This window comes from Zosterops lateralis, assembly GCF_965231275.1.
Source record: "Zosterops lateralis genome assembly, chromosome: 10".
Classification (NCBI taxonomy): domain Eukaryota; kingdom Metazoa; phylum Chordata; class Aves; order Passeriformes; family Zosteropidae; genus Zosterops; species Zosterops lateralis.
In genome coordinates this window covers 6,947,874-6,968,695 of record NC_139770.1, presented here as the reverse complement: position 1 = coordinate 6,968,695, position 20,822 = coordinate 6,947,874, and the positions used below count along the sequence as shown (strand labels likewise).

At 38.8% G+C, this 20,822-nt stretch overlaps 1 protein-coding gene across 1 annotated transcript in view; it reads right to left on the bottom strand.

The window, feature by feature from the left end:
• Positions 1–1,430: 1,430 nt before the first annotated feature.
• Positions 1,431–20,822, bottom strand: part of PIK3CA (phosphatidylinositol-4,5-bisphosphate 3-kinase catalytic subunit alpha) — a 32,914-nt gene continuing 13,522 nt past the window's right edge. Inside the window, exons 8-22 of the mRNA XM_083868505.1 lie at positions 19,693–19,798; positions 18,446–18,598; positions 18,207–18,341; positions 16,490–16,614; positions 16,056–16,137; positions 15,424–15,588; positions 14,767–14,870; positions 13,906–14,077; positions 13,488–13,594; positions 12,848–12,969; positions 12,235–12,313; positions 11,225–11,395; positions 10,871–10,988; positions 10,549–10,700; positions 1,431–9,377 (exon numbers count right to left, since the gene is read on the bottom strand). Coding sequence (XP_083724631.1) covers positions 9,107–9,377; positions 10,549–10,700; positions 10,871–10,988; positions 11,225–11,395; positions 12,235–12,313; positions 12,848–12,969; positions 13,488–13,594; positions 13,906–14,077; positions 14,767–14,870; positions 15,424–15,588; positions 16,056–16,137; positions 16,490–16,614; positions 18,207–18,341; positions 18,446–18,598; positions 19,693–19,798 — 2,062 coding nt within the window. The 3' untranslated portion in view covers positions 1,431–9,106. The remainder of the gene's footprint in view (positions 9,378–10,548; positions 10,701–10,870; positions 10,989–11,224; positions 11,396–12,234; positions 12,314–12,847; positions 12,970–13,487; positions 13,595–13,905; positions 14,078–14,766; positions 14,871–15,423; positions 15,589–16,055; positions 16,138–16,489; positions 16,615–18,206; positions 18,342–18,445; positions 18,599–19,692; positions 19,799–20,822) is intronic.

Sequence of the window (20,822 nt, the reverse complement as noted above, 5' to 3'; positions counted from 1 at the left end):
AATTAGTGGGGATGTATCCTGGCCAAAATAAGCATGGGATAAACCCTTTCTTCAATGAACGCTGTTAGCATCGCTCATGAGGATAATCTTCACTGGAGGTAGATTTGTTAGCGTTTAAAAGGACATGTAGGAGGTTACTTGACATATCTTGTCTAGCATCAGGTTCTTAGCTTTTTTTATTAAATGGGTTCAGACTCCAGATTGATTCTTTTGAGAGAAGGTTGGAAAACAGACTGATTTCTGAGCATAAAATCAGGAGGGCTTACTGAGGTTCCCACGCTGAAGCAAACTGCCCACATTGCAAATCTTTCTTGTTTCACCAGCATCATTTTGCAAATTTTCTGTGATTTTTTTTCATGTTTAGATATAGAACCACCACAAAAATCACACCCTGGCACTAAGTGGCAGTAGTATAAAATTTGTATTTGAACAAGAGCTGATGATCCTCTTATCTTGAACCATCCTGTGCAACCAACACACAGTTGTAGCCACTCACAACTGTTTCATAGTTATTAGGAAAGGTAAAACTCACCTTATGTATAATAAACATGAGTTTAACCTGTTAGTTCAGGTTGCTGAAGTAGCTAGTTCCAAACCCCCAGCCATACTTTTCAGACCAGAGCTCCACTGAAGCTTCAAAATAAATATAAGGATGATGATGTCCATCTTTTATTATAAAGCTGATCCAGCACAGACTGAGCACTTGGTGGAACACAGCCCTTCTCAAAGCTGGGCAGTGTGACCTGAAACAGAACTGACCATGTATGAAGTTTAGAGCTGACTGGGAACAAAAATCTTTTGAAGGGGCCTGAGTAAAAACCTTGACACTTGCCTCATCCCCCCCCAAAAAAGAGTGAAATCCTCACAAGAGAACTCAAATCCTTCCCAGTTTGTCAGCAACTCGAGTGCAAAGTAGACCAACATATGCAGAGGAGTTCCTTTGCACTCATGCTCTTATACTGCCAGTGAGAAATTTCCCCAAATATATTTGTCACTCTTTCAAAATTAGTATTGGATACAAAAATATGACCTTCTTTGTTGTTGGGTTTTTTTTTTTTTAAATTATAATTTTGGTAATGAAAGCATGAAGCATATTTTTCAAAACCAGAATGATTTAGCAGGGACTGTAAACCATCCAGCTGAAACACTTCAGTAACATCATCTCTCTTGTCACAGCTTTTTACAGCCTACGCCTAAAACTAAAATAAAATTACTTATTTTGAGGATCAGCATTTACAAGAACAAATGCCACAAGCATACTGGACTTTTCACCCTTAAATAATGTAAATTCTATTTCTGTTCCCCCCAAATTACCTGAGGTATGCAATTTCCATTTCCTTTCTCCTAGTCTTTTTCAGAGGCAGAGCTGCAACACCAAATCACACACCGAGACTGAATATTCTTTAAATTCTTGCTTCAGAATTCACAAGTGTACCAACCATATCATTTTAATTTAGTTGTTAGTATATACATTAACACTCAAAAGTGTGATAAAAACCAAACAAAAGTAGTTTGTTTTAATAAACAGCATGATACAGACCGCGAAGATAAATAAAAGCAGACTTTTTACAATTTCCCATGAACATGAACTACAATAAGTATCATAGGCCAAACTTTTGTTACTTGAGTAGCACAGCAGAAGGGTTAAAAAAGGGGTTGTGGTATTTTTTATTTAAAGTACTGCAAGACTATTCTCAGTATGACGACACATGCATCTTGCTGCATCTTAAATACTTTTTGGCCCATTATTACTAAAAATATCTTGCCTTCTACTTACTTTACCACAGACCTTTATCACAGAATGACACACACACGGCAACATCCCCCCTCTGCCCCAGTAGTGGTTATTTCAAAAGTAATTGTCTCATTTTTTAAATATAATTGAAGCACTGGTGGGGGTTTTTACTTTCCCTTGGATGCAGACAGGTAACTGCTCCCAGCTTCAATGAAGTCACACAGAAGCATCAAGAGCTGACACCCTCCTGGGCTCTATTTACCCAAAATGCCAACAGGATCCTGGGCTGCCTTAGGAAGAGCAGGTCAACGGGGGTGAGCCTTCCCCTGCCCCTCTGCTCAGCACCGGTGAGGACACACCTGGAGCACTGGGGTTCCCAGCACAAACCTGACGTGGATGTACTGGAATGGGTCCACGAAGGGCTATAAAGGACAGGAGAGGAAGCTGAGAAAGCTGGGATTGGTATTCTGGTCGAAGAGGAAGCCCAGGAGGCATCTGGTCAATGTACATAAATACTTGATGGGGAGGAATAAAGACAGGCAAGGCTTTTCTCAGGGTCTGCTGAAAGGGCATCAGACAATGAAATAGAAGATATTTCATATAAATATTATGAAAAAAAAGATTGACTGCGGATTCCTCTTTCTCAGACAGATTCTAAACCCAGGTAGACAATGCTGGGCATCCTGTTCTATTCTGACCTGCTTTGACAGGGTGTCTGGGCTAAATGAACTCCAAAGGTCTTTGCTAACCTCAATGGTTCTGTGAAAATTCTGCAGTTGTGTTGCCATTTACAATGACAACAATACTTACAAAATTTCAAGCCTGAGAATCCAGGACTTCAGACTGCAGCCATATATATTTAAAGCCCTTTTCTCCACCAGGGAAGTAGATTTTGATAGTGTAGTGGATATTCACAGTTAATACTTGAAGAGGTGCAAGGGGCAAAGAGAAAGGATGATACTCCCAGATAATGAATTACATATTTATCTTCACATGAGAAATAAAGAATTTGGACCACAGCTCCTGTAAGACAAGAAGAATTATCTATTCCTTTTCTATTCCCAACCCCAAATGAAACAGTAAGATAATTCTGGACAGCCTGGGACAGCTGATAATTCACGATATAGAACATTATTAATAAAGCCTGAAAATAGATTAAAAATAGTTAAAGAAACAAGGCAGAATGAGATTCCAACTATGAATATCCATATTTTGGCTCACAAGAATTAACTAAACTACAACAGACATAAAGATTTTTGAAAAAAACAGCTTCTGCCTGAATTAGGCTTTCAGTAACTTCAGCAATACAATTAAGTCAGCTTTAGCTGTGATTAAATTTATTACTGGAACAGGAGCCTAACAAAATGGATGCAGTTACACTGAACTGAATGGCTCCTGAACCAGGTTAATAACTACTGGGAATCAGGCACCAGAATTTCAAAAAGAATCAAGACAGAGTAGTGTATTTTTTGCCTTCCTTCTGCCGCAGGAATATTGCATCACGCACAGAAGTGACAGTAAGGACACTTAAAACACACTAACACAAACCAGTGGGGACACTAACTTCAAAGTACAGGCAGAGCATTGCTTCAATTGATCTTCTCTTACAAATATTTTATGATGTTCTTATGCTCTGGGCATGTCCCAGAGGGGTGTTGGAGAGAGAAGAGAAGGGACAGAGGGATTCACCTCTGGCTTAGAGTCAGGAGCACTAACACAGCAAGACCTCAGACGATTCAGAGTCTATCCCATAAAGCTCAGAAGTCCAGAACACTGTATGGCAAATGAAGAACAATGATTTTTCCTGAGTGTGACTTCGACAAGTCTGTATGCTACCAAAGAGTAGGAAGAGGAAACATTTAAGCTTGCAAGGAACAAAAATACTGAAGTGTCAGGAATGAAACAAACTGCAGACAAGATTACTATAATTTTGGAGAGCTGAAAAGGCTACTTTGTTAATAAAGACTATTTCAAAGTAAAATTATTAAGTGTTCAACTGGGCTGCTACTAAACATACCTCTCCATATGAGAGCCTTTCATAGTGAATCATAGGAATAAATAATCTGGGGTTCTGATATACACACAGCCTAATTCTGATTTCATGTGCTGTTGTGAATCCAGAGCGATTCTGATGAAGTGAGTGTTGTATCAGCATGAAGTGAAATCAGAATTTCTCAAAGAGCAGAGCATCTATAGGTTTGGTTAGTGTATGCAAATAGAGAACTTCTATAGCCAGTGTCCAGTTGGCTTCCCTTCATTAAAACAGATGTAAAAAAAAAAAAAAGAGTAAAACTAAACAAAGAAAAACCCCAAACCAACACCAGCTGCAGGGGTGGTGAGCTACACATCACTTTGGACAGATAGAGCCTTACCTAAACTGAGACAACTTCCAGCACAAAATAAAAAGATGCAAATCCATTATTTGTATGAAACATGTATTGCAAAATTAAATTGGGATTCAACAATCTGCAACAACATCCACAGCTATATAGTGTTTTTAAAAAACAAGTGTGGTTCTTCCATTCAAGTAAAACTAAAACAAGTGAAAGAAGTTAAAAAAAAAATCCTAGAAGCAGCAAGTTACAATTCTTTCTGTAATACCACACCATTTTCATTAACTTGAAGTATTTTCAAGATGTCGAAGACATCAACAAAAATAGTAATTTCAAGTGGCTTTTCTGATATTTGTTTTTTGAATGGGTCCAGCCCAGGTCTGCAACCTGTACAGACATGCAAAACAGGAGGAATTCATAATTACTATTAAGAACAGACACTTGAACATGCCAGTTATATAATGACAAAGCAAAGACAATACCTTCAAATTGTGAACAAACATGGGCTACTGACCACTGAAGGGCATTTAATACTTTACAGAAAAAACAAAGTTGGCATAAAAACCCACAAACAACTTGCCAAACCACCAACAGCAGGGTCATCATATACAAAATTCTTACAAACCTGGTAATTTCTATGTTGTCCCCAATATGCAGGCTCATATCTTTTCCACAAGATACCAAACCACTTACAGTTTTGGTTTATTTAAAAGCCTTCTTAAAAAATTAAAGAAGTATGTTTCACCTATGAAAAAACTGCTAATGCACCCTTTCAGATAAAGAAGTAGGCATATATAAAATCAGTACAGGTACTTTTTCTGCTACTCTCAGGAAAGCAATGAATGTAATTCTAAGTAAAACTAATATGCAGCAGTCTGTTCTGTCATTATATCAAACACAGTTTCACAGCTGAAAAAGTTACTGGTTTTAAATTGTATTTCACTAAAACACCATTTCCTGATGCTTTGTGATAAAACACATGGCCCAGTCCTGGGCTCCTTGCTCTGGCAGTCTTACAAGGAAGTTCTGCAGGAGCAAGGTGCCCAGATTCAATTCAAGCCCAGAATAAACTACTTTAGTATTTTGTGCAGCTGATTCCCAGAACAAAGGGAGCATTTTCAAATCTCCATGAAGCAGGGATAGTTAAAAATAAGCCAAATTCCAAGTTATTTCTATAAAAATCTAGGACTCAGTTACAAGTGCTTTCATGGTGTGTAAGCAGATCTTCTTTCTGATACTGAGAGCAGATGACATCCTCTCACTTCCACCAGGGTAAGCAAACAGTGCCTCCACTATCCTCAGTGAATTACATCAGCACGGAACTGCCGTGACAGGATACAGTAATTAGGGTTCAACACTTTGAAGCTGAGAAAAGGTTTGTTGTTTTCTGTGAAACACTGGCAGAATGTTTTTCAAATGCCCATCCTGGTTATGCAAAGAACTGGTTAAAGCCCAGGAGCTTCTCCTACTTTTCAAAAAATCTGTTGAAAGGCTACAATTACCCCGAACTGTATTATGGCTGTACCACTCTGAGGTTTCCTTTCTTTTACTATTTGATTTGTATAATAACTTCTACAGCTTATACACAACATTTAATTGCAGTAGCTTCTGGAAACAGAGCCTGACTCCTCATACCTCTCTGTCTGGGCAAAAAGGGTGCAGAATACTGTGCTTGAACTGAAAGACATTTATACTCATATTTACAGAAGGGCTAGGAAGGGGCAAAGTACAAACAAATTTGGCCTCATAACATCCAATAAATTTGAGTTAATCTTTTCACCCAGGCTGGAAAAGGCTGACCATTTCTTGCATAAACGAGGTAAAGCATTGTTTCAACACCAGATAAATACGGATAATATAGCACCTAATGTGATGTCTGTGCAACAGTTTTACTCAGTTAAATTAAGAATTATAGCCAACAGGGTTTCAGATTTTGTGAACTAAACTTAAACTGAAACTAACCCATTTTAAGAGCTAAACCATTATTGTGTGTTGATTGCAAAGTAATAGATACAAGGGTAACTTTGCTCTAGAAAGTATAACCAAGCTTAGCAGGAGTTAAAATATTCATATGAACAAAAAGGAATATGTAACAGTCAATAAAAAGAGCAATGGGATGTCTATTGGACTACTCCAAAATATTTCCTAACACTAAGGAAATAGAACTTCACATTTCCCATACTATTCTTGGAGCTTCTGTAGTTTTCACAAAACCAGGTTTCCCCCCACAACATCAAGTATCCGTGAGTGCAGTAATCAGCTGCAGGATCCTGACTTTGAAAGTGTCTTGAAACACGAAAGCCTTGGTTTTACAATCCCCAAAGTCTTTCATAACATAATTGATTGCACATTTTTAATATATTACAATTTGCTAAATGAAGCCAACCACTCATTACCTCATCAGTACAGCCTGCATGAAGTACAGTTTATTTATATGCTTATATTCTAATCTAACACCAACTGTCAGCATATTTTATATTACACGTGGTATTGCACTTTCTGAGTGGCACCTCGGTGCGTGTTTGCAAGTGAACAAGCTGAACCCCCAAAAGCCCCAAACCTTTGGAATTCAAGTGCTGCCAATCTAGCAAGTTTAAAATGTTAGGGTGAACATCACCCACAGAATTATTATGGGCTTTGCTAACTTTAAAAAAACCTGTTTAGGAATTAGAAAAACAGTCCTACCTGAAGTTGTGCATAAGGGCAATCTGAAATCCTCGGTACTCTGAACAGTTTCAAAACATGGTGCCAAATTCATTGATTGCACACATTGTAATTGTGATAAAGGACAAGAACTAGATTTACAAATATATATTACACACACGCACAAAACAGACAAAGCTATAAAATGTTTGGTAACTCCACATGCTTCGAGCTAGCCAACATATCTGTCTGTTGAACTGCTAATTATTGATCATATTGAAAATCTAAATTGCTATTTCTGATGTATCTTACTGGATTCAACAACCACTTCCAAGGGAGGAAGAAAGAGGAGAAATGGTAGACCCAAATTTTGAGGGTTTAAATGAGCGTTCTTGGAATAGCCAGCATATCACTGCAGTAATGTGAAGAGTGATTCCCAAAAAGTTTTTAGAGACTTAGGCCAAGTTCACCTCTGGCTTTAGTGGGTATATTCCCACTACTTCACTGGTACTTGTGTCCTCTTTCACTAGGGCTGAATTTGGTCCTAGGAGTATGTCTGGTCACCTTCAGTGACGTTAATGAAAACGGGAGTCTTGGACAGATAGAACTGGGTTGCAAAATTAAGAGAGTTAATATTGGACAAATCATGTAAATAAAGAATATATATTAATAATAGTTCCTATTATATAAATAGCCTTTATAAAAAAATAATCTTTCAATAATTTTAATAACTCACCTTTCTTTAGGTTCTGGAAAACATGTATGAAAAAAATCTATTCAGTTCAAGTTAGATTAAAGCAAACCTAAGATGAACACTACAGCTCTCTGTTGCACTAAACCCAATTCTGACCATTCAATTTCCAGGTTAGTCAGTTTTTGGGGATGATAGGGAGTTTCTTTGTGAAAGTATGAATTGCACCCCTAGAAATACTGAGCAAAAGAAACACCATACTGAGTGAGCCTATTTCTTACTGCTTTCAGAAACTGTGAAGATGATGGACCCAGAAATCGAAGGGCCACCCAAACCCCAAAAATGTTCATGCCTTCGAGCACATTTAAAAGGCACTGTCCTCTCACTATTGTTTTTAGATCTTTGAGCTTCAAACTCCTTCCCTTTTAACTATGCTGCATTTAAATATTTGCTATCACTTGAGTTCTCTTTCCATTCTTCACAATTCAGCATAGTCTCTACCTGCTGTACCAGATCCAAGGTAAGACGTGATGGACTCTTACGTTTGCACAAGCACTATTTTCTTTTTCCTTCTAATTTATTCTATCAAATGAGAAAAGGAAACATTCTTCCAAGTTTACCTTTTTGAGCCTAAGGCATAACATGAATCATTGAATCATAGAATATGCTGAGTTGGAAGAGACCCACCAGGATCATTGAGTCCAACTCCTGGCCCTGCACAGGACACTCCAAGAATCCCACCATGTTTCTGAGAGCCTTGTCCAAACACTCCTTGAACTCTGTCAGGCTTGGGGCTGTGACCACCTCCCTGGGCAGCCTGTTCAGTGTCCAGCCACCCTCTGGGTGAGAAACCTTTTCCTAATATCCAGCCTAAACCTCCCCTGACTCAGCTCCAGCCATTCCCTCAGGTCCTGTCACCGGCCACCAGAGAGAAGAGATTGGTACCTGCCCCTCCACTTCCCCTTGTGAAGAAGCTGCAGAGCCCAATGAGGTCTGAGCTCAGTCTCCTCTTCTCCAGCTGAACAGACCAAGTGACCTCAGCTGCTCCTCATACGGCTTCCCCTCCAGACCCTTCACCATCCTCGTGGCCCTCCTTTGGACACTCTCTAATAGCTTAATTTTTTTTTAGACTGTGGCACCCAAAACTGCCCACAATATTCATGGTGAGGCTGCCCCAATGCCAAGCAGAGTGGGCCAATCCCCTCCTTTGCCCAGCTGGCCATGCTGTGCCTGATGCCCCCAGGGCAGGGCTGGCCCTCCTGGCTGCAGGGCACTGCTGGCTCATGTTCAACTTGCCATCAACCAGGACCCCCAGGTCCCTTCCCACAGCTGCTGTCCAGCCTCTCATTCCCCAGTCCACACACACAACCAGGATTGCCCCATTCCAGGTGCAGAATCTGGCACTTGCCCTTGTTAAACTTCATACACACTTGGTGATTGCCCATCTCTCTAATTTGTCAAGGTCCCTGCACACATCGTACTAAAGCTTAAGTTTTGAAGTTTATAATTTTAGTGCTATCTGAAACCCTGTTTTACATTATTTTCCAACAGTTGTCCGAACAATTTGTTTCTTTTCTTGCCATAAATTCTAATGTTGTTCATGGTTTGTGCAATTCCTATGCAACCAGTCTTTGCTGCTAACGGGTATTAACAGTGCAGTACCCACAAAGCGGGGTATCAGTTCTTGTTTTCTTTGCTGTCAGTTCAGTTCAAAGCGTGTTGCTTTATTGTGTGGAAGATCCAGTCCATTTTTGTTGTCCAGCCACCATGGTGAGCATCATTCATTTGCTTCATGAAGTACTCAAGAGCCTCCTGCTCAGTTTTGTCCAATGCAAGGGTCTTTCGAATGTAAGCAATATCATCAAAGGACTGCAGTTCTGGCATTCCTGAGCCAAGCATCATGGAGAAAAGATTGATGAAGAGATTGGCATGCTGCCGAATTGCAAGGTAAGCCTTATAACACATCTCCTGAAACCTGGAAGAGACCAGGGGAAAGAAGCTCAGTGCATGTCTCTGCTGGATGCATATTACTGCTTCAGCTCCAAAATGCTTTTACAGGTAATCAGACACTAAAAATGTGGACAGTCTTAGTCTAGTAAGAACACCATAATGTAGCTGAGAATATGCACTCATCCTCCTACTTAGTTTATCTTCATTTGTGTAAGGATTAATAGTGGTCAGACTAACACAACATCCAAATAAAGGCTTTCTAGTCTTAAACCCCATCTGCAATTCATACAACTGTTCAACAGGAATTTATGTGTGCTCAAAGGGCCATTTTTGTCACTGCTAGTGACATTTCAGATTTCAAAAGATATTTCCTAATACACTGCTAAAATCAGTGCTTCCCTGGCTATCTTCAGAGTTGCATTTCTCCTGCAGTTTTACACGGGCAGCAGCTGTTGCTCCTTAGGTACTCTGAAAAATGCACTGAAAACAGGGGCATTTATCACACTGGATAAACAATACCCAGGTTAAGGGAAAAAATGCAAAAAAAGCATCACTGCAGTGTTCAGACTGACACTATAACTCAAAATCTGTCTTCCATTGCCATCGACATAATGAAATTAAGATTAAAATTGAAACCTCTCAAAGTCTGGATTGCTGGAAAGAGATATTAAGAATGACTACAGCAACAGATTAATTTCTTTACTGTTATTATTTTAAAACTCTTGCTCAGCAGGTTCTGGCCATTGTCTCAAACCACACAGGCCAGCTGAAGAGCTGATATCAGAGCAGCTATAGGAGAGACAAGTATGGCTGAATGACCAGCAAGGCTCTGATGCACACAACACCCAACATTTAAGAATTCTCAGTAGCTGCATCCTGTCATCTCAAGAGGATTTTAAGTGTAAAGTCAAAGAATTTTCAGGTGTTTGAAAAATTACCATCTTTATTCACATGTATGCTGACCCTGCAAATCTCAAGTGAGATTTCATGGACCAAAGGCCATGTAAGTGCTAAGATTACCCACTGACTTACAAGTGGATGGCTGATCTACAACTGAAGAACTAGAACATACCCACTGCAAGTCAACTAGAATACTACTGTTCAGTTAAAAGGTCTAATTATTAAAGGTCACCAGCAGTAAAGTGCATTTTAGGTACAAAACACTTTGAAAGTTAAATGCTTCAATGAATGCTCACCGTTCAAACTCCCTCGTTTTGGTACATTCTTGGGCTCCTTTACTAATCACTATCAAGAAGTCTTGTGTTAAGACAAATGGCACACGTTCTCTTTTGTAACCAAATTTTTTCTTCTTGTGATCGAGGAAGTGCCCAAAGTCAATGTGAAACAGCTTGGAAAGACAGAAAGGTATTTTAAGATTAATAATTCCTTGTTTAAATGAAGACACAGTAAAATTGGTCATTTACTTATAGTTCTGATAGACTTTTTTTTTTCCCCAAAACAAACTCATACCAAAGTGAGGATGACCTTAGGGTATGATTTTAGAAAAACATCTCTTACTTGTCCATCATCTTTGACCATGATGTTACTGTTGTGGCGATCACCAATGCCCAGGATAAAGGTGGCAACACAGTAGCCAGCACAAGAACGTGTAAACAGGTCAATAGCTGCATCATACCTGTTCCAACAGAAAAGGAGACACTTTACTCAGATATTCTAATAACACAGAAGTGCACATTTTTCTTTTGCAAAAGAGCTACCAGGCAAACAAGAACAGTAAAAAAGAAACCAAAACCAAAACCAGATAGACAGAATAATGGACATAATCTCCCACTTGTTAAACTTTAGTTCTCTTGAAGTTTCCATCAAAAAACAAGCATATGGCCAAGAAAAACAGGTGACAGGGAATCTCACATGTCTCCTTTGTTCTTGTCCTTGAGCCACTGGTGCAATGTATGGCTGTTGAACTGCAGTGCTCCTTTTAAGCCTCCTTTACACTGAATCTGCATGATGGTGTGAGAGCTCCTCACCACCTCGATGAGTCCCACACAGTCACCGATCGACAAACAGCCATAAGGCAACATCCTGAAAGACAAAGGTTCATTGTTGGGTTTTTTTTTTTTTCTTCCTTTATAGAGAATGGTGACAAGAAGTGGGAGATTCCTGTATCTAGCTACTCTTTAAGATATGGGGAGCTGTAACTATTCTGCATCACATGTAACCATTCTTGGACAAAGGCTTAATTCTTTTACTCCTTACAGTACTGGAGACAAGACTGACCCATGAAAGATAACACAGACCAACAGGTCTTTTTGTCTACATAAGGAAATGAAAACTGGGGGTTTCTAGACAGTGCACAGGCAGCTCCTTTGCTCCCACCTAAAAACGTCCCACACAGCAAACACAAATCTGAAGGTGTAACCTGCCTAGGATAAGTTTTCCAGAAGCAGAACAGTTTATCCTGAATGCTCTGCAGAAGCTGCTGCACCCACACACTGTCTGGAGGTGGAGAAGCTCACACAGACTGGGCAATATCTACTGTGTGGACTGAAGTGAAGATATCAACAAAGAGTCACTGCTCAGCAGAGCTGAGGGTTTGGCACCTTGTTCAAAGCCAAACCTACAGACACAATCACTTGGCCACAGTGTGGCACTTTGCCTTAGCTCTTATATCCATTCCTTGTACCCAGCTCACTCAAACCCACTTGAATGAGAACTAAGTATTTTTCAAATATGATCTTGTGTTTATAATATCCAGTAGTTTAGTTAACTGAAAAAATTAAATATTGCTCTAACATGCACAAAAATTTCTATTTATAGGTTTTCATTTATAACCCTTGGGAAAACAGAAGTAATCTCTGGGAACAAACCAATGCCAAAACCATTAAGATCATCGTTACTTGGGAATGACCTCTAATGCTTACCGAAGATCAAGACCCTGATTTTGCCAGATGTTCTCCATAATTCGAATTATCTGAAGTGTCAGCATGTCCTGACGCAAGTCTGAAATAGTCAAATACATTAAATTTTCAAATTTTGTAACATCAGAACCGCTGGTTTGATCTTACTTTCCTTTCCCCCCAAAACTATGTCTAAATATATCTAAAAGTAATGAGGTTTGCATAGTTTACTGCAGGTTTTGTTCCCTCAGTAGAGAGCAGCAGGCTTTAAATAGTAAAAAATTAATATAAACTTGTAGTAGTGATTTTAAAGCCTACACTAAAACCAAGACAATGGAATCATAGTTTAAATAAAACACATCCGTTTTATCTCAAAGACATTTACATGTTAAAAGAACAAATATTAAATAGTATCATGTTCCACCTTGACAGACTGTGCATCTTGGAACATATAAAATTTGTACTTGACTGAGATAAATACTTATTTGTCTATGCTTAACTTTCCTGGAAAAGAAAATAGCTTTGCTCAGCTGATTTTTTTTTACATTTATGTAATTTATAAGCTTATAAAACACTAAAAAAAGGTTAGGAAAATAAACACGTATGTAGCTTTTGAATTACACTTATTTTTTCTTACCATCTCCATTTTTAAATATTATCTCATTGTTCTGAAATAACAACTCAGACATAATATCTGGGTTTTCCCAGTTCAACCACAGCGGCCTTTTTGCAGATGACATTATCCTGCACTCCTCAAGCCTAAAAGAGATAAGATTTCTATGAGATATGCATAATTTGATTCTTATACCATGTTTCTCTAATAGTGCTAAGTTCTCCCTACATTTTGGTCAAACTCTGAACTAGCACCAAATTAAAGATGCAAAGATAGCTGACAATCCACCATTTTCACTTTCAGACTCAAACTTAAATTAGTAAGTGCTAAGTTAACCATTTGCTAAGACCAACAGAAGAGTTGTGTTTGTAAGGGAATATTGTAAATATTCCTTTGGCAATATGAGCCCCTGACAACTGGAAAAACGACTGCAGTTCCTGACACCTCAAAGAAACAGCTAAAGGTCATGTTGTTCCCTGATTTGTTAAACCATTAGATTGAAATGACTCTAGTCTTTATGGACTACTCTGCTACAAATTCTATTCAGTGAACTTTGAAGATCCTGATATTTACTAAGTTAACAGTCAACCTCAACACTGTTATTGTTCCCATTACTAAACATTTGGTTAAGTATCTAGACAAACTTCAAAACTAGATACAATACCGAAGGTTTCCCAGTTGATGTGCAGGATTAAGAGGAGAGATAAAACCTTGCAAGGCATCCATAAAATCTGGCCGTCTCATTTGTTCAACAAGAAACTTCATCTGTACCTGATAAATAAGCACATTCAGGTCTTGAGAACAGTATTTACACGTAAATGAAGGTATCAGATTTTAGCTTTGGTTTTCAAGCAGGGTTTTGCACAGTTCTAATGTAAGTACAACTCAGCTACATATTAACAAATTGAAACATTTAACTGTATAGTCCCGTTGCCTTGAGAGCTGGACAATGGCATTGCACAGAAAATACACCACCTACTGAAATTAGCATTAACACTTTCCTCATTGATCAAATAAAACAGTTCTAAGTAATTCCTGTGACTCAACAGCAGTAGTTTTAATGAAAGGACAGCTTTTGATACCTTCTGGGTCTCATCCTTTTTTTCCTGCTTGAGAATATCTGTGAGGTTAATCAACTTCTCCATGGCCTCCACCTGCCTGCTCAGGTGCTTCAGGTACATTCCACAGGCTCGACAGTAGGACTCCAGAAGTAACCCAAACCTCTGACTGACAGTTTTGTTGTGCATTTCAGACCTACACAGGGAGGAAGAACAGTTACAGCTTGGAGACAAGACCACTTAGAGGTGCCAAAAATGAAGCTGTACTTGTGACATCTTCATACAGTCTTAAAATACATCCCCTCAAACAATCCCCTCCCTTATCCTCGATGACATCAAGGCAAGTAGAAAACTGAGAGCACAGCAAAGATGCCTTGCTTCTATTTCTGTGTCTGATTGCACCAGCTTAGAACAGAATTTTTAGGTGACCTCCAGCTACAACCCACTATGCTGCAGACTGAGCTATCAAGCTCTTAATAAGGAATTAAAAATAAAGTTTTTACTAGTATTTTTCAAAGCTTTACCTTGTTGAATTAGGTGGCTTTCTTTAGGTCTCATATATTTGTAAAGTTTTCTGGAAAAAATGATGGGGCATCAGGCAGCTAACAATATGGGAGGCTTTCAGCAGTCTCAGACTACCTTGCTTTTAGAATAATCATCATTAGATAAAAAGAAGTGCAAGTTTAAGTACTATTAAGTAGCTTTTGAAACTGCAAGGCATGATTTCTATCACCATACTATTCCAACTCTTAATATAACCCAACCTTTATTTTAAGTAGTAATATTTTTCTAAGAAAGGACATTTAGTATGTCAAAACTTTAGAACAACTACTTGTTTACAGTTAATAGGAAGCCCACCACCCCTTAACATGACAATAAGCTTACTTTAAATGCCAAAAGAAGAAGTGTCCTATCCTTTGATTGGTCAGTGCCTTCTTGAGTAAAAATCTCACAAGCTGATTATCTAAATACTGCTCATATTTCAGAACCTAGTTAAGGATAAAGAGAAAATGTTAAAAAATCAGATGTAGTTATTATTTCTATGAACAATATACAGATTAAAGGCAGTTAAACAAAAAGCCATCTATGGTTTACATTATTTTTTTCTGGAATGACTGATCTTGGTATTAATATTTGCATGTGTTAAGCTCTGAACAATATATGCCAACTGTGCACTGGCTGCCTCTATTTCAGGAATTTACCATCTGATGCTTACTTCACTGTTACCAAATATTTTAGCCTCAACTTGCTCAAAATTTTGAGAAGATGCTTCTGCTCATCCTTTCCCATATGTTAGGACAGCTGAAATAGCTGCCTGCTCCAGTTGGTGGAACAGTTTTGCATCTCTGCAGAATTCTGACATTTAGTACCAACAAGCAAAACCACAGCACCACAGAAAAACTAACATTTCATCTCCTCCTAAATAATCCACAAAACAAGCACACTTTTGATGACCACTTTTTCCACAACAACTAAACTTTTAAGCCTCTGTGATTATTGAATATACCCAAGACAACAAACATGCCAAAACGTGTTCAGTACCTGTACCAGCTGGATTAGGTACTGAGACAATTTGTCATCTGTCAGGGACTTCTCCAGACACCGCACTGCGAAAGCTCGCACCATTGGGTCAGGGTAGTTGCAGTCCAGGAGCTCCATGGCTTGCTCTGGTTTGATTGAGGGCCAATCCTTCACCAAGCAGTACATCTGTGGGCAACAAGGCCAAGCATGTCACACCTTTGCACTGGTTAGGAAGAAGTTGTAACACACAGGCATTGTCAGGCACAAACTACATCTGAGTACAAGCTGTTTGCTTGCCGGTCCTCTCAATCAACAATCTGGTATTAGTTGCCAGTTGACTTTGTTGTTTTATCCGCTCTAAAAAGAATGAAAACAAAACCTCGCATTTAACTGTAACTGACATTTAACTGTAATTAGTTGGCAACATAAGAGAGATTCAAGTAATGCCAGCAAGAGGAAATCTTAAGACCAGACTGAGCTAAAAAACAAGAACTATGGATCAGAGACACCTGTCAATCACAGTGGCAAGTCCAACTATTCCTTCAATGTATCATACAAACATAATATGTTTTTATATTCCAGAAGTTTTCTTTAAAATAGCGTATTTTAAAAGTTCTTTAAAACCTAAACACTTCTTCAGTGCTTTACGTTACCTGAGCCACTTCATCTCTAGAATTCCACTTGACAGACAAAAGTAATTTGGGTAGAATTTCTGGAGTATTCACGCAATAGTGTCTGCAAAAGAGGAAAAAGTTGCATGTACAAAACAACATTTTTCCTTTGATAACCCTCAACTATGTCCCCACAGCCTTGCACCTTTTCCTTCCTTTGTCACAAAGTGCTGTCAGGATCCATCCATGCAGGTAAAACCACAGTAATAAGGAAAATGGGAACTCATTCAACAACTTACTTTTCTCCACAGGATTTTAACCAAACCACAGAATGCTTTACAAGCCTTGTCTAAAACACCAACTCCTCAGCATGGAAGAAAAGGAAGCAAAACCCATGACAAATTTTTAATGAATGGGATGAAATTTGATTATGTCAAGAAGGGCTTTTCTTTGGATTGGTTTTTGATTTGCAGTACCTGTGTCTCCAGAGGAAGTCCTTCTCTTGCTCAGTGATTTCAGACAAAGGGTCTCGGGTACAAATGGCTCGCAGTTGCTCCTTGTCACTCTCTGTTAATTCACTATCCCGAGCTATTCTGTTACTCTGCAGAGACAGGGGCACATTAGCCCTCCACACAACTCCTTCTATTGCCAAACCACAGACATGAAATACAGTATTTTAACAGCACAGCAACCACCACAGCCTATGTCATGCAATACTATCTTGCTGTATCCACTTGTTACAACTGAGAGATTAAAATTTAGAAAGAAGATGAAAGACTAGGCCTTTGATGTCTATAACTGCTTTTAGTCACTGCTGGCACAAGAAGAGGTACATTTCAACTCAATCAGCTGTGTGGAGAAATAGCAGGAGTTGACATCTGATGAATGACACAGTGCAGCAAAAAGTGAGGCTGGTCATTTCTGACCCCACCTTGAGATTGCTAAGGGCTGCTGAAAGGAGTGAAAAGGATTCAAAAGCAGAACATGGGGAATGAAAATAGGTAAATAAGGGGTAGAATGCTGTAGGAAAGCCCGAGTAACAGGAAAAAGGAAAATACTAAATCACAATTAGTGTAAGACATTCCCCAAAGAGCACAGAAAACAGAACTGCTACAAGCAGAAATTAAGTACATTGTCAGTGAGTTTATCCTCCTCACCATTTTTTCTTTGTGCCAGATGGACAAAACAATAAGCTGAGAGTACAGAAACCCAGGTGAGAGGCTGGAGAATGCTATTTACCAAGAAGACAACTGTCCTTAAGCATTTATTAAGAGACCTGCTCAGTCAACATAAACAGCAGAAATGCTACTCTGTGATGGACATCCTGCTGAGTATCAAGATAAATGGAATGCCCACAACGTGTTGCTCACGATATACTGGCACAGGACTGCTATAAATACCCCCAGAAGTGGCACTCTGGAAGCTCCTGCCACCTCTGCACTCTCTGGCCACAGAGCTCCTCTTCACACCGACTATGGAGATCTCTTGGGCAAACCCAGGCTTTGAACCAGCCGCCAGCAGAAAATGTAAAACACACCAACCAATTTCACAGCCTTGGCTTTAAATAAAGAGCATTTTTAGCTTTACTGCTTTTCTGTTTTTAGTTCCTTTCATCGTCCAAAAAAAGTGCTTTGAAGAAAGCTCCAAACCTCACCAAAAAGCCAATTGTAATGCACAAGTTCTGTTTGTGGAAAAAGTGAGATAAAGGACTACACCCATGTGTATGTCCATGGATTCCCTTAAAATTCCGTGTGCTTGCGGTCATAACTAGCCCATCAAAAAGACAGGAAAGAGTTCTAAGCACCTTTGGGTTACTCAGGAAAGCCTAACTAGAAACATGAAACTGCAACAAAGAAAAACAGTATCATTGAGAATTGCAACTTTGGAAAAGTTAAACTAAGTAGCTTAACACCTGAATTAGTGATACAAAAATGTCAAAACCACAGTAAAATAGTTTCTCTTTGGGGTGTTCTGGTTGGTCAGTGAAGCATTATGTCACTCTACTGGTCATATAAAGAAAGGAGAATATATTGCTCATTTGACCAAACACACAACAAAAATTTGATTTTTTGATTTTAGAGTAAATGAGGATGTAAAACCAGAAGTTTTGTCACTGACACACTGAGTAAAATAAAGCAGTAAATAATAGTTTAACATTTGAATAGCTAATCCTGGAGGGGGAGTTTGCCTTACCTGCCCTGCGTAGCTGTAGTTGAATCCCAGTTCCCGTGAAATTGTCCAATTTGCATGTTCTTCAATCACTGTCATATCTGGAAACTTTACAGGGTTGCTAAACCAATCAAATTCCAGCTCTAAGCATGGAGTTTCCTAGGCCAAGGGAATTAAAGTTACTTTTTCTGCTGAATGACAGCAACCAGAATACAGCATATTTTGAAAATGTACTCTTAAGGGGGAAGCTGGCATGCAAATACCTTATTTGGATTTGATCCAGTAACACCAATAGGATTCAACAAATCCTCCAGCCCATGAGGTACTGCCCAAAGATTCAAAGCCATTTTCCCAGATACCAGAGTGTCTGTGTAATCGAACATGTTTATATTTCCCCAAGCCAATGGACAGTGCTCCTTAAAGAGATTAAAATATGATTTTTTCGGTGTCATCTATGGATTACTGCAGAGCAAGTCAGGAGAAACAACATTTTCACCCCAGATCAAGGTGTTACACCCCCAGATTAGCAGAAAGCAAGTTGTGGAAGGTGTACCATGTTTTTTTCTATGAATGGCTGTCATGACAGTCCTTTAACAAAATTATACTAAACGAATTCTAAACACATGCACACATCTTCCTCACACCAGAATAAGTCAGGATGATGGAGAAGGGTTTTCTGACAAAGAGATTTTTTACTAAGTCCTGTAGTGACAGAACAAGAGGCAACATTTTTGAACTTGAGGCCAATATTTTTAGATTGGACAAAAGAAATAGGGGTTTTTATTGTAAGGGTAGTTAGACACTGGCACAGGTTGCCCAGAGAAGTTGTGGCTGCCCCATTCCTGGAAGTGTTCAAAGCCAAGTTGGATGGGGCTTGGAGCAACCTAGGCTAGTGGGAGGGGGGTGGAACTGGATGATCTTTAAGGATCCCTTCTAACCCAAATCATTCTGTAAAGTTCACAGACCTGCTCATAGGCAAGCACCGTACATATTAACTTTGACACACACTCAACACACACTCAAACTCACAATGTAAGGATGCTGCTGGCTAAAAATTAAATGTTGCATGTGTAGATTCTTAAAAATTACTATTTGAGGTCTTGCATCAAATGCTAAAGGAATACAAAATTTTTTTGCTTGAAAATTCAACTCTAAAAGTACAAATAATACTTTAAAATTAAATGTCCTTTAAAAATAAATAGGTTAGTAATATGGGTTTTGAAAATTAATTTTAAAAGCATCTCTACCTCAAAACCCTAACATGGTCTTTGTGTCTGGCAGTGAGCATAGGCAAGATTTACAGGGCTGAACTGACAAGTTTTTTTCTGTGTTGTTTAATTTCCAAACACAAAAAAATCCCCCCAAGAAAAGAAACACACCTATTTTAATCAGATTCAAATCAAACATTGCACTGAGACTCATTGCCAGGACAGCATTTACCAAATATCTTCCCAAACTTGATTTAAGTAGGTTTGGCTCATTAGTACAATAAATGCATGAGGTGTTTTACCTCCTTGGCACCCTTGCGGCCTTTAACGGAGCAGATGGAGAGGCAGAGGCGAGCGGCCCGTGGGAGATCAGGAATGTACATGTCATACAACAGCCACTCATTCCATCTGCAAGATTGAAAGGGCAGAATTTAGACCAGGTTAAAGGAGACATCATTCACTCAACCAAAAGGCATCTGTTATAGTCCTAAACTGTGGATTTGCATACAGAGCACACTTCCTTACTGAAAAAGGGTGTCCATATACGCATTTGACTACGTTCACTATTTTTGGGAATGGAAACTTCCCCAATAGTGTTTTAACCCCAACACTGTTTAAAAAGCCATGTGAGGTTCAATTCCTGCAGCCTAAAGATACTGGATTTGCATATATGCTACACTGATGTAAGGTTTAGCTTGTGAAACTGTTTCCCTTCAGGGGAAAAAGGCAACTGGGAAAAAGAGCTTTCAAAACCAAACTAAATTTGAACTGTTGGAACATAAAAAAGATGTCTGCAGGATGGGGATAGAATGTGAAAATCCAAAGCAATATTCCTAAGTCAAATATTTTTCTATTTACTATAGTAATAATAGCACAGATTGGTTCTACAGGAATAGTTTGATTTTGTTTTCATGAACTTCTCTAAGCAGAATTTAGCTCTCAGTTGGTAGAGCTGTGCTTTTGAAGAGGAACTTCTGATCCAGTTTCTTCCCCTAAGCGGATTGTCATACAGAATTTTCTCAGCTGAAAGAGACAGCAGCTTCCAAAGACAACATTAATTTTTCAATGTATCTGTAGCTACTGAAAGCATTTTTACAAAGAAATAACTGTGAAAGCCCTTCTCTAAGGATAAAGAAATTGGCAGATAAACTTTAATTCACTTTTCTGATGTGTTCATTTCATCTAATACAGATCTTGTGTGACCATATACATGATTTCAAGGCATAACCCTCACCACCTTTCCAAGATTTTCTCTCTAAAATAGTTTAAACTATCAGCTCAAGTACAGCAGTATTCGGGGCAACTCAGGAGAGCCTATTTTTCACCAATTATGTATATTATTAGTCCTTTAATTATAAAACCTAATCATACTCATAGAAAATGTACAGATAAGAGTTTTAAAAATTATTATTAAAGACATGAAGTCAGAAAA